The sequence below is a fragment of the Amaranthus tricolor genome, chromosome 3 (genome assembly GCF_026212465.1).
Source record: "Amaranthus tricolor cultivar Red isolate AtriRed21 chromosome 3, ASM2621246v1, whole genome shotgun sequence".
In the NCBI taxonomy this organism is placed as follows: Eukaryota; Viridiplantae; Streptophyta; class Magnoliopsida; order Caryophyllales; family Amaranthaceae; genus Amaranthus; species Amaranthus tricolor.
In genome coordinates, this window is record NC_080049.1 from 11,556,551 (window position 1) to 11,569,281 (window position 12,731).

General features: G+C 34.6%; 1 protein-coding gene across 1 annotated transcript; it reads right to left on the minus strand.

Moving 5' to 3' along the window:
• Positions 1-6,901: 6,901 nt before the first annotated feature.
• LOC130808353 (uncharacterized) lies at positions 6,902-12,277 on the minus strand. Its single transcript, XM_057673831.1, has 5 exons — positions 12,190-12,277; positions 12,040-12,123; positions 11,635-11,832; positions 7,073-7,139; positions 6,902-6,974 (listed from the first exon to the last, which is right to left on the minus strand). The coding sequence occupies exons 1-5, from the start codon at positions 12,275-12,277 to the stop codon at positions 6,902-6,904; spliced, it is 510 nt and encodes a 169-aa protein (XP_057529814.1).
• Between the last annotated feature and the right edge of the window lie 454 nt (positions 12,278-12,731).

A 12,731-nucleotide genomic window follows, 5' to 3' on the forward strand; every position in this document is an offset into this window, starting at 1 on the left:
TTACTTTAAGGGTATCAGTGCCATAAAACCTTAAAAAACCTTAAAAAAGCAACTTGTAATGTAATTTCAAGCACATGCTTAATTTTTGAATTCTAACCATTTCATAACAATATTAAATGATAATTAGTGTTGTGTGTCGAGTTTCATGCCAAACAAATAAAGTTTGATCTACTTTAAGGGTGTTAGTACTATAAAAGCTTAAAATAACTTTAAAACGTAACTTTTAACATAATTTCAAGCACATGCCTAGTTTTTCAATTCAAACTATTTCAAAACAACAATATATACAAATTAGTGTTGTGTGTCGTTTCATGCCAAACAAGTCAAGTTTGAACTACTTTAAGAGTGTTAGTGCCATAAAAGCTTAAAATAACTTTAAAACGCAACTTTGAACATAATGTCAAGCACATGCCTAGTTTTTTAATTTAACCATTTCAAAACAATAATATATACTAACTAGTGTTATGTACCGAGTTTTATGCCAAAAAAATCAAGTTTGAACTACTTTAAGAGTGTTAGTGCCATAAAAGCTTAAAAAAAACCTTAAAAACGCAAATTGGAACGTAATTTCAAGCAAATGCCTAGTTTTGCAATTCTAACCTTTTCAAAATAATAATATATACTAAATACTATTTTGTGCCGAGTTTCATGCCAAACAAATCTAGTTTGAACTACTTGAAGGGTGTTAGTGCCATAAAACCTTAAAATAACTTTAAAACGCAACTTTAAACATAATTTCAAGTGCATGCCTAGTTTTTCAATTCTAACAATTTCAAAACAATAATACATACTAATTAATATTGTGTGCCGAGTTTCATGCCAAACAAATCAACTTTGAACCATTTTAAGGGTGTTAGTGCCATAAAAGCATAAAAACTTTAAAAACGCAACTTGAAACGTAATTTTAACCACATGCCTAGTTTTGCAATTCTAACATTTTCAAAATAATAATGTATACTAATTAATATTATGTGCCTAGTGTCATGCCAAACAAATCCAAATCGAACTACTTTAAGGGTATTAGTGCCATAAAACCTTGAAAAAACTTAAATACGCAATTTGGAACGTAATTTCAAGCACATGCCTAGGTTCTCAATTCTAACTATTTTGAAAGAATAATATATACTACTTAGTATTTTGTGCCAAGTTTCATGCCAAACAAATCTAGTTTGAACTACTTTAAGGGTGTTAGTGCCACAAAAGCTTAAAAGACCATAAAAACGCTACTTGGAACGTAATTTCAAGCACATGCTTGTTTTTTCAATTCTAACCATTTCAAAACAATAATATATACTAATTCGTATTGTGTTCCGAGTCTGATGCTAAACAAATTAAGTTTAAACTACTTTAAGCGTGTTAGTGTCATAAAAGCTTAAAAAAACCTTAAATACGCAACTTGGAACGTAATTTCAAGCACATGCCTAGTGACCAATATGGTCAAAGTCCTAATGTTCAAGATGGTCCAAGTGGTCAAGGTGAGGTCCAAGTCCAAAACAATGCAAGGGAATTATTTTTGTCCAAGTCCTTCTTTAATCCTGTGCACGGTTTTGGTCCAATAATTTTTTACAAGGGGTTGCACTTCACTTAGTGTAATTAACCTTGTTGAAAGCATCAAGTAATTGGGGGTTTTTCAAGCTTCAATACACGTGTGAATTAATGTCGGTTACAACGAATAAATTCCAAACAGTTTTGGAATTCAAAGGGGCGTGTTTTAAGGAGATTTAAAGATGGTTTTCAATCTCATTTAAAGCTGCAGTTTTGGAATACAAAGGGGTATGTTTTAAGGAGATTTAAAGCTGGTTTTTAATCTCATTTAAAGCGGCGGTTTTGGAATTCAAGGGGCAGCTTTGAATGACGGTATTGAACAGTTTTTGAGAGATTAATTGCTGAACATTTATCCTAGTTTTAAGCTTTGTTTAATTAGTCTTAAGTGTGTGTAATGGAGATTAATGTAAACATTGATTAGCCACTTAATCCTCTTTTATTTTGTTGTCTTTTTATTTTCTTTTGTTGAATTTATTTAGGCAAGTGAAAGGTTGTAAGAATGCTATATATAGCATACTTTGATGAATGAAAAAGATATCCAGAAATTTGCCAAAAAACGTGTGTTTTGTTTATTGAACTTGACTTGTGTTTAGTCAATTTTAATTGTCCAAATTTGAGTGTTCCAAATTTGAAGAGTAGTAATTTTGGTGAGAGTTCCCAAAGTTAAGACTTGTAGTTTGTGATTTGGTGAGAGTTCCCTTATCTAAACTACCCCAAGCAATAGAGTGAGAGTTCCTCTTTGCTATACCTTTAGCTTAGAGTGAGAGTTCCCCTAACTAATCTGATCATACAAAAAAATATACCAAAAAAACGTGTGACCCCTTTAATTTATCATTTTGTAACAAGGTTTCTCATCTTGTTTACACATCACCTAGTTTTGCAATTCTAACCTTTTCAAAATAATAATATATACTAATTAGTATTTTGTGCCGAGTTTCATGCCAAAAACATCTAGTTTCAACTACTTTAAGGGTGTTAGTGCCATAAAAGCTTAGAATAACTTTAAAACGCAACTTTAAACGTAATTTCAAGCGCATGCCTAGTTTTTCAACTCTAACCATTTCAAAACAATAATACATACTAATTAATATTGTGTGCCAAGTTTCATGCCAAACAAATCAACTTTGAACCACTTTAAGGGTGTTAGTGACATAAAAGCTTAAAAAACTTGAAAAACGCAACTTGGAACATAATTTTAACCACATGCCTAGTTTTGCAATTCTAACCTTTTCAAAACAATAAATTATACTGATTAGTATAATGTGCCAAGTGTCATACCAAATAAATCCAGTTTGAACTACTTTAAGGGTATTAGTGCCATAAAACCTTAAAAAAAACTTAAATACGCAATTTGGAACGTAAAAATTCAAGCACATTTCAAGGTTTTCAAATCTAACTATTTCAAAAGAATAATATATACTAATTAGTACTTTGTGCCAAGTTTCATGCCAAACAAATCAAGGTTGAACTAATTTAAGGGTGTTAGTGCCATAAAAGCTTAAAAGACCGTAAAAACGCTACTTGGAACGTAATTTCAACACATGCCTATTTTTTCAATTCTAACAATTTCAAAACAATAATATATACTAGTTCGTATTGTGTGCCAAGTTTCAAGCCAAACAAATTAAGTTTGAGCTACTTTTAGCGTGTTAGTGCCATAAAAGCTTAAAAAATCTTAAAAACGTAACTTGGAATGTAATTTCAAGCACATGCCTAGTTTTGCAATTCTAACCTTTTCAAAATAATAATATATAATAAGTAGTATTTTGTGCCGAGTTTCATGCCATACAAATCTAGTTTCAACTACTTTAAGGGTGTTAATAAAAGCTTAGAATAACTTTAAAACGCAACTTGAAACGTAATTTCAAGCGCATGCCTCGTTTTTCAATTCTAACTATTTCAAAACAACAATATATACTAATTAGTGTTATGTGCCGACTTTCAAGCCAAGGAAATCTTGTTTGAACTACTTTAAGCTTGTAAGTGCCATAAAAGCTTAAAAAACTTTAAAAATGCAATTTGGAACGTCATTTCAAGCACATGCCTAGGTTTTCAAAATCTAACCATTTCAAAAAATAACATATACTAATTCGTATTGTGTGTCGAGTTTCATGCCAAACAAATTATGTTTGAAATACTTTAAGGGTGTTAGTGCCATAAAAGCTTTAAAAACCTTAAAAACGTAACTTGGAAAATAATTTCAAACACATGCCTAGTTTTTTAATTCTAACCATTTCAAAACAATAATGTATACTAATTAATGCTATGTGCCAAGTTTCATCCCATACAAATCTAGTTTGAACTAATTTAAGGGTGTTAGTGCTATAAAAGCAAAAAATAACTTTAAAACGCAACTTTGAACTTAATTTGAAGCGCATACCTAGTTTTTCAATGCTAACCATTTCAAAACAATAATATATACTAATTAGTGTTGTGTGCCGAGTTTCATGCAAAACTAATAAAGTTTGAACTTCCCACCTCTAGACATGAAGGAAGGCTTGAGGGAAAAGGAACAAGTGGCTCCAAATCGGTCACATCTCCTCGAGACAGCCTTCTGCGAGCACACTTGTATGTGTTGCATCATATTCCGGAAGTTCATCCTTTTTTGAGTGAGCATTTTGATATATTGCGCGCAAAACATTCTTCTAAAGGGGATAGGGCTTTTGGTCCGCGTGATGATGTCAACAAATATGAGGGTTACGATGTCAATGGCTTCACATTTTGGACTGAGGGTCAAGACAAGAAGTCATCTTATCTACAGAATAGTGGGATTTTCATTTTGGCGTCATCTACATTTTATGCGAGTGCCAAGGATCAAGCGCCGGTTGATGCTAAATTGGTATACTATGGGCGGGTACATGAAATATGGGAGCTTGACTACTCTACTTTCAATATTGATCTTTTCAAATGTAAGTAGGTAGATAATAATTGACGATGCATAAAAAATGACGACCCTTGTGGATTCACTCTTGTAGACTTAGCTCGTTTGCGTGATAGTGAGGAGCCATTCATACTAGCCACACAAGCCAAGCAAGTATTCTACATTGTAGACCCGTCTGATAAAAAATGGTCTATTGTTGTACGGGGAAAAAGATTCATCCTCGGTATAGGTGATGTTGAGGATGAGGAAGAATATGAAGCTTTGGAAGACTCCCCTCCCTTTATCAATCCAAAATCAGTGGATAAAGATGATGTACATGATGTAGATGTTGGTTATATGCGTGTAGATCACACGGAAGAAATACATTTGAATTAAGTGATTCACAAGGTATGAATTTTAAACTTTTTAAAGTTTTTTTGGCACTTTCGCGCATAAAGTAGCTCAAACTTGGTTTGTTTTGCATGAAACTTTGCACACAACACTATTTGTTATATATTATTGTGTTGAACGTATTACAATTGTAAATCATAGTCATATTCTTAATATTACTTAGCGTATGTTCTAATATATTTCTATTCATATTCATTCAGGTACTAATATACAAGCATTTATTCAGAGACGAAATTGTCCCCGAGATTGAGACCTCAGATAATGACCATCGTAGTTACGACAGTAAAGAGGACCAAATTGTGAGATACAAGCGTATGGCTAAAGACACTCCACCAATTGACAATGATTTTGAGACTAAAGACGCCCCACCAATGGATGCTCCCACTGCCAATAAGAAAAGAAAAGGGCGAGGTCCTACGAAAAACCTCAAAGTCACAGAACCCATGCATTTGGAATACAATGCATCAGGTCAACCCTGATGAAAATGGTGTAGGCAATATGGAAAACAAGTGGGCCTATGTATCCGCAAGATTTCCATATTGCACGCATGGAACGAGGTTCCAGAGGGTTTGAAGAACTCTCTATGGAATGATACTGTGGTAAGCAACTTTACTATTTTTACTCATTTAGTTTCATTTTAAAATTAATTTAATTGACAGTAATAAATATAACTTTTTTTTGTAGAATGTTTTCCACATCGAGAGCGATGAGGACAAGAAGAATGTGTTTATTTCAGCTGTTGCTGAAAGATTCAGAGATTTCAAATCCAAGCTAGTAACTAGTTGGATTACTGATGCAAATGCATCAAGTGATCAAGACCTTACAAATAGCTCACAAGTACAAGATAGTGTTCCTAACTTGTCACCTATGCCAATTGTACATGAAGGGCAGAACCGGGTTAAGGATGCGGTCCAAGGATTGAGTATATAACCCCAAGATCATGTATTAGGTACAAGGAAGCCAATACAGTACCGAGGAACAGCATCACGCACATGGAGATGGGAACAGCTCATGGTTTCAGAACAGCATGGCAGCAACTAGCGAACAGGCCACCTTGCACGACACGTAGAGACCAAACCTATGCATCCAGGACCTGGGCTAAAGTGGAAATGGAATCTTGGTACTTGGATCTGAGCGTTTGTTTGTTGATTGTTTTGGGCTTCTGTGTGCGTGATTGATTAAGGTTGTGAAGCTACGATAATCATTGCATAACAAAGGCCATATTCGCCCTTTGTTTTGCATCAACTACGAAGAGGCGTGCCCGTACGACCAAAAAGGTCAAAACGGGAAACGAAGGTGGAGTGCAAGCACCTTCGAATATGCCCTACGAAATATGGGGTCACATATCGAAGAGGGATTGCCTTTGTTGCCAAAAGAACAAATCCCATAGAAGTTGTAAGTATTTCATATTATATTATTGTTTTTGATTTGAATTTACTTCTTTTGATTCAGTCATTAAACTAATACATGACATTCGATTTCTATTGATTAATTAGGAAAAGCGTGGTAATGCTTCTGATTCTGCAAGCAAAAGGAAGTTTTATCATCGCTTGGGCCAAAAAACGTACGATGAGGTCCGAAAAGAGTGGGTGGATGCGGGTTTATACCCCAATCAAAGTTCATCCACGCCTTCATCTACGACTACCTCCATATCCGTGAATACTCCTGCTGGAGATCGGGTGCGTGATTGGTATTGCGGGCTTCATTCCCGAGATGTAAGTGGTAAATTTAACATTAATGATCTGGAAACGAAGAAGGTTGCTGATGCTGTGGTGAGTTTTGAAATTATTAAGTATATTCTTGATTTGATTTGTATTCTTTGGCTTTGATTTACTTATACTAATTGCTATATATGTCACTTTTTATTTGAACAGATGGGCTGGAAGAAAAAAGAAGCTACGGGGGAGTTCACCCCAAGGGGCAATGTTGACGCATTGCATATGGTCTTAGGGAAAGACCACAGTGGGCGGGTAGTCGAAAAGGGAGGCGTCCACGTGGGGTTACAGAAGGCATTCGGCAAAGAGTGTGTTGCTACTTAATCTCGAACGACGCTGCGAGATGAAGTAACATCTCTTCGAACAGAGATTATGAAGGACGTTCTCGCCAAACTGGCCATCGTGTTGCAGAAGATGGAGCACCCGTTGTTGAATTGGCAAACCTGATTGTCGAGGATCAGGAAAGTCAACATGGGGATCCTAATGCTTTTGTCGAGCCAACACCCGAGCCCATTACCCTCGTAGCACCCCTGCCCATTACTTTCCCTGAAGGGGAAAACCCCATACCGGAGACCATAAACTCCGTTGTTCAAATTCCGGAGCCAGTGCTACAGGTACATAGTATTTAAATATATAAGCACTTATTAATTCAAATTGCAACGCGTTTTAATATTTTATTATGATGCTTATTATACTAAACGACACAATTTTCAGGAGGCGACTCCTTGTTCTCTTTTGCTGCCTCAGTTAGGTGTTGCTAGTGATAGCGACTTAACTGAGGTTGCATATGGTGTGGCCCAGCATACCAAAGAGGGCCAAACAGTGCATTCGATGCCTGTTACAAGTGGCCACATCAGTGTGCCCGTGGAAACTATTGTAAAGGGGTTTGAAGATTTCTCACTCCCGGTTCCAATGCCAGCATGGAGCCTTGAGAAACTATCAGACGCCCTAGGTAGTTTCGTCACATGGCCATATGCTTGGTTCCGATTCACTAACATGGTAAGAATCATTTGTACCTTATTTATTTTTATTTTTTTAATTGCATGCTTACACTAATTTAATTGTATAAATTGAAATAGGAAAAGAGTCCAAAGGGATCTTGGAGAGAGATCGGTTCCTCAGCAAAGGTGTCGACTGGGTCAAAGTCGATGCCAAGCACTCCAATTTTGACTGATGCGGAGCTAAACGATCTCTCTCAAGATTGCAAATGGATGCACACTTTTGCATCTTGCCTGTGTGAGGAGGACACAATCATTCTAAACCTGCAGAAGGACCAATTTTGCTTTTTAGAAAGCCCGTTTGTAATTATTGGTCCTAGTGACATTGGGCAATTTTTGAGAGGAGAGATGCTGAACGTAGCTCTTATCCATGTCTACATGAGGTGATGCTCATTATCTTACAAGTTAGGCATTGTTTTTTAATTGTTTTAATAACCGAATTACTAACAAAATTTTCTTATTCGTGAGTTTAGTGCGGCTTACGAGGAGCTAAGTTCTTGCGAACCTCCAATAAAAATTGGATGGTTTTGTCTTGAGTCGATTTCGGGTACTAAATGTGTAAATGATCCAGATGACGTCAGAGCATACATTGAGACTGCTTTGACTAATTCCCTTGCATCTAAACACACGTTCATTCTGGCTCCATATATGAAAGAGTAAGTTTCATTTTTGAAATTGAACTTATCTTTTAATTTTTAAAGTCACCTAATCTCTAATTTGTTGATTTTAAATTTGCGTTTGTAGTTTCCATTGGATACTTTTGGTCATATGTCCTTTAACAAACACTGCGCACGTCTTTGACTCATTACAAAAACCTCAAAGCCCGCTTCGCAACACAAAATTCAAAGCGTTGTTGAATGCGTACGTAATATTAATTATTTTACCAATTTGATTTAATTAAGTATTATATATATATATATGTATATATATATATATATATATATATATATATATATATATATATATATATATATATATATATATATATATATATATATATATATATATATATATATATGTATATATATATATATATATATGTATATATATATATATATATATATATATATATATATGTATATATATATATATATATATATATATATATATATATATATATATATATATATATGTATATGTATATATATATATATATATATATATATGTATATATATATATATATATATATATATATATATATATATATATATATATATATATATATGTATATATATATATATATATATATATATATATATATATATATATATATATATACATATATATATATATATACATATATATATATACATATATACATATATATATATATATATATATATATATATATATATATATATATATATATATATATATATATATATATATATATATATATATATATATATATATATATATATATATATATATATATATATATATAAATAGTATTACTTTTCCCATGCGTTTCAGCACAATGAAAAAAGTGCGTGGAAAAATGGGATCTACATCCAGAGCCACATTTCCAAAATGGACAGCAATAAAGGTACACAAATTCGATTTTATGCGTTTTAAAGCTTTTTTGGCACTTTTGCGCATAAAGTAGCTCAAACTTCGTTTGTTTTGCATGAAAATTGGCACACAACACTATTTTGTATATATTATTGCGTTGAAGTGGTTAGAATTGAAAATCATAGTCATATGCTAGAAATTACGTGTTAAGTTGCGATTTTATGCGTTTTTAAGCGTTTTTGGCACTTTTGCGCATAAGTAGCTCAAACTTGGTTTGTTTTTCACGAAACATGGCACACAACACTATTTGGTATATATTATTGCGTTGAAGTGGTTAGAATTGAAAATCATAGTCATATGCTAGAAATTACGTGTTAAGTTGCGATTTTATGCGTTTTTAAGCGTTTTTGGCATTTTTGCGCATAAAGTAGCTTAAACTTGGTTTGTTTTGCACGAAACTTGGCACACAACACTATTTGGTATATATTATTGCGTTGAAGTGGTTAGAATTGAAAATCATAGTCATATACTAGAAATTACGTGTTAAGTTGCGATTTTATACGTTTAAGCGTTTTTGGCACTTTTGTGCATAAAGTAGCTCAAACTTGGTTTGTTTTGCACGAAACTTGGCACACAACACTATTTGGTATATATTATTGTGTTGAAGTGGTTCAAATTTAAAATCATTGTCATAAGATAGAAATTACGTGTTAAGTTGCGATTTTAAGAGTTTTTAATCGTTTTTGGCACTTTTGCGCACATAACGACTATAATAGCACACGCCTAATTAAAACGCACGTGCTATTACATGGGCACTTAAAACAGATACATAAAACAAAAAAACACTTCGACAATTCTGATCTAGCAAACTGTCGAGCAGCACTTCTTCAGCTCAGCTTCTAGGAGTCCACGGGGATTGTTAGAATGGTTTTAGGACCTTGATAGCTAGATCTAAGAACCAAGATTCCATTTCCACTTAGCCTAGGTCCTGGATGCACAGGTTTGGTCTCCACGTTTCGTGCAATGTGGTCTGGTCGCTAGTTTGCTGCTGTGCTGTTCTGAAGCCATGACCTATTCTGTGAGGTCTGTATGCAGCCTATGCAGCCTTGTGTGGGCTCCTATGGTATCTTCATTTGATACAACCACATTTGTATCAGATTTGCACGAAAATTGGCACACAACATTATTTGGTATATATTATTGTGTTGAAGTGGTTAGATTTGAAAATCATTGTTGTATGCTAGAAATTACGTATTAAGTTGCGATTTTAAGGGTTTTTAAGTGTTTTTGGCACTTTTGCGCATAAAGTAGCTCAAACTTGGTTTGTTTTGCACGAAACTTGGCACACAACACTATTTGGTATATATTATTGTGTTGAAGTGGTTAAAATTGAAAATCATAGTCATATGTAGAGGTGTTCATTCGGGTCATCGGGTCGGTTTTGGACGGGTGTAATTCGGCTCGGTCGGTTTTCGAATCGGTAAATTTTCGGTTGTATACAACAACGGGTCATACTCGGGTTAGATCGGTTAGTTACGGGTCGGTTTAACAACGGTTGTTCGCATTATCGGGTTCAAACCGGTTTGTTATCGGTTGAAATTCGAGTCGCGTGTCAATCGAACTCGGATTGTCATCGGTCTTACATTAGTTCGGTTTTTTCGGGCACAAATCGAGTTTGAGCTTTATTTTTCGAGTAGTTATCGGTTACGGACAACTATTGATCGGGTGATGTGGAAGTATAATGGGACCGTTTCAGAGTGTATGAATTAGCTAAAGAACAAGCTTAACAAGGAACGAAACAAGAGAACACCCACGTAACTTAGAAACTTATTCTAGATTGGATGGTTTCTTTGAGCAGAAAAAATTCACTAAGTATTTTAAACTCTCAAAGCTTTTACTCTCAAACACTAAGTAATAAGAATAAAAGGGGCGTGCAACACAAAGTAAGCACAAAGAAATTCACAAAGAAAATCATAATTTTGTTTTCAATCTCACTTGCCTAAAATGCATGGCAATGAGTTCCTTTTATACTAAAAATAATGCAAGTGTTACATGCCTTCAAGGAACCTTTTAACTTCCCTCAAGGAACCTTTTAACTTTCCCTTCAAGGAACCTTTTAACTTTCCCCCTTACAAAAATCAGAAAACAAAGCATTAAACAAAAGCTAGAATTAAGCCTTTTTAATGTTAAGCATTTAAGGCTAATAATGACCCCTTATTAATAGCTATTTAAACAGCAAATTAAGGCTAATTAAGCTACTTTGAACCGTCCATATTCTCCTAAAAAAAACTCTTGCATTTCTCCTAAAAAAAAAACTCCCATTTAAGCATTAAAGCTAGAATTCAAGTTGCTGCTTGTATTCAACTTTCCATTCAAGGCAAGTAATAAAGGATTGCTTTGAAGAGAATCCCACGAAATTAACAGCCATTTGCTTGACATGTGCGTGGCTAAGTAAAGCATGGACCGTAGCTTGTGTTGTAGGAACCGTAACTTGATGATCTTGGACTTTTTGGACTGAATTCTCATCATTCTCCCCCTCTTCAAAGAAGTTTGCCCTCAAACTCTCATCTTCAAGGTATGGAGACAAATCACCCACATTGAAAGTTGCACCTTTCTTCAACAGCTCCGTTAAAGGCGCCATAAGAGTGGAAAAGTTCTTGATGAAGACTCGGTAAAATGAAGCTAGTCCATGAAAACTTCTAACCTCATGAACATCTTTGGGTACCTTCCATGTTGAGATAGCTTTCACCTTCTCGGGATCAACTTGTACTCCACTATAAACAATGTAGCCTAGGAAAGAAATACTACTACACATGAAAGTACATTTTTCCATTTTTCGATACAATTTATGCTCTCTCAATGCCTCAAGTAAAACTCTCAAATGTATCAAATGCTCATTTTCAATTTTACTATATACTAGAATATCATCTAAATATACAACAATGAATTTATTTAGAAAGGGACGTAATACCTCATTCATGAGTCTCATGAACGAACTAGGAGCATTGCAAAGTCCAAATGGCATTACAAGCCATTCATATAGAACTTGCTTTATCTTGAAAGCAGTCTTCCATTCATCTCCTTCACGAATTCTCATTTGATGATAACCACTTCGCAAGTCAATTTTGCTAAAAACTATGGCTCCACTTAATTCATCAAGCATGTCTTGTAGCCTTGGCATGGGAAATCTGTATTTGATAGTTATGTTGTTGATGGCACGACTATCAATACACATCCTCTAAGTTCCTTCTTTCTTTGGCACCAAAAGGGCAGGCACCGCACATGGACAAAGGCTTTCACGCACATAGCCCTTTTCCATGAGTTCTTCAACTTGTCTTTGCAACTCCTTAGCTTGCTCGGGATTGCATCTATAGGCTGCCTTGTTTGGTAATAAGGCTCCCGGTACCAAATCAATTGCATGTTCAATACCACGAAATGGAGGCAACCCTTTAGGCAAATCATCGGGAAACACATCTGCAAATTCTTTAAGCAAGTTTCTCAACGGAATAGAGTTAGTCACATGAGAAACATCATCAACAATGGGCTTTACAATAAGCAGAAACCCTCCTCCCTCTATCACGCATTCTTCCTCAAACTCCTTCCTAGACATAAGGAAGTTTGGTTTCTTTTCCACCATAGGTTCAACCTTAGGGGGCAAAGGTAACAACCTAATCTTCTTTCCTAATTTG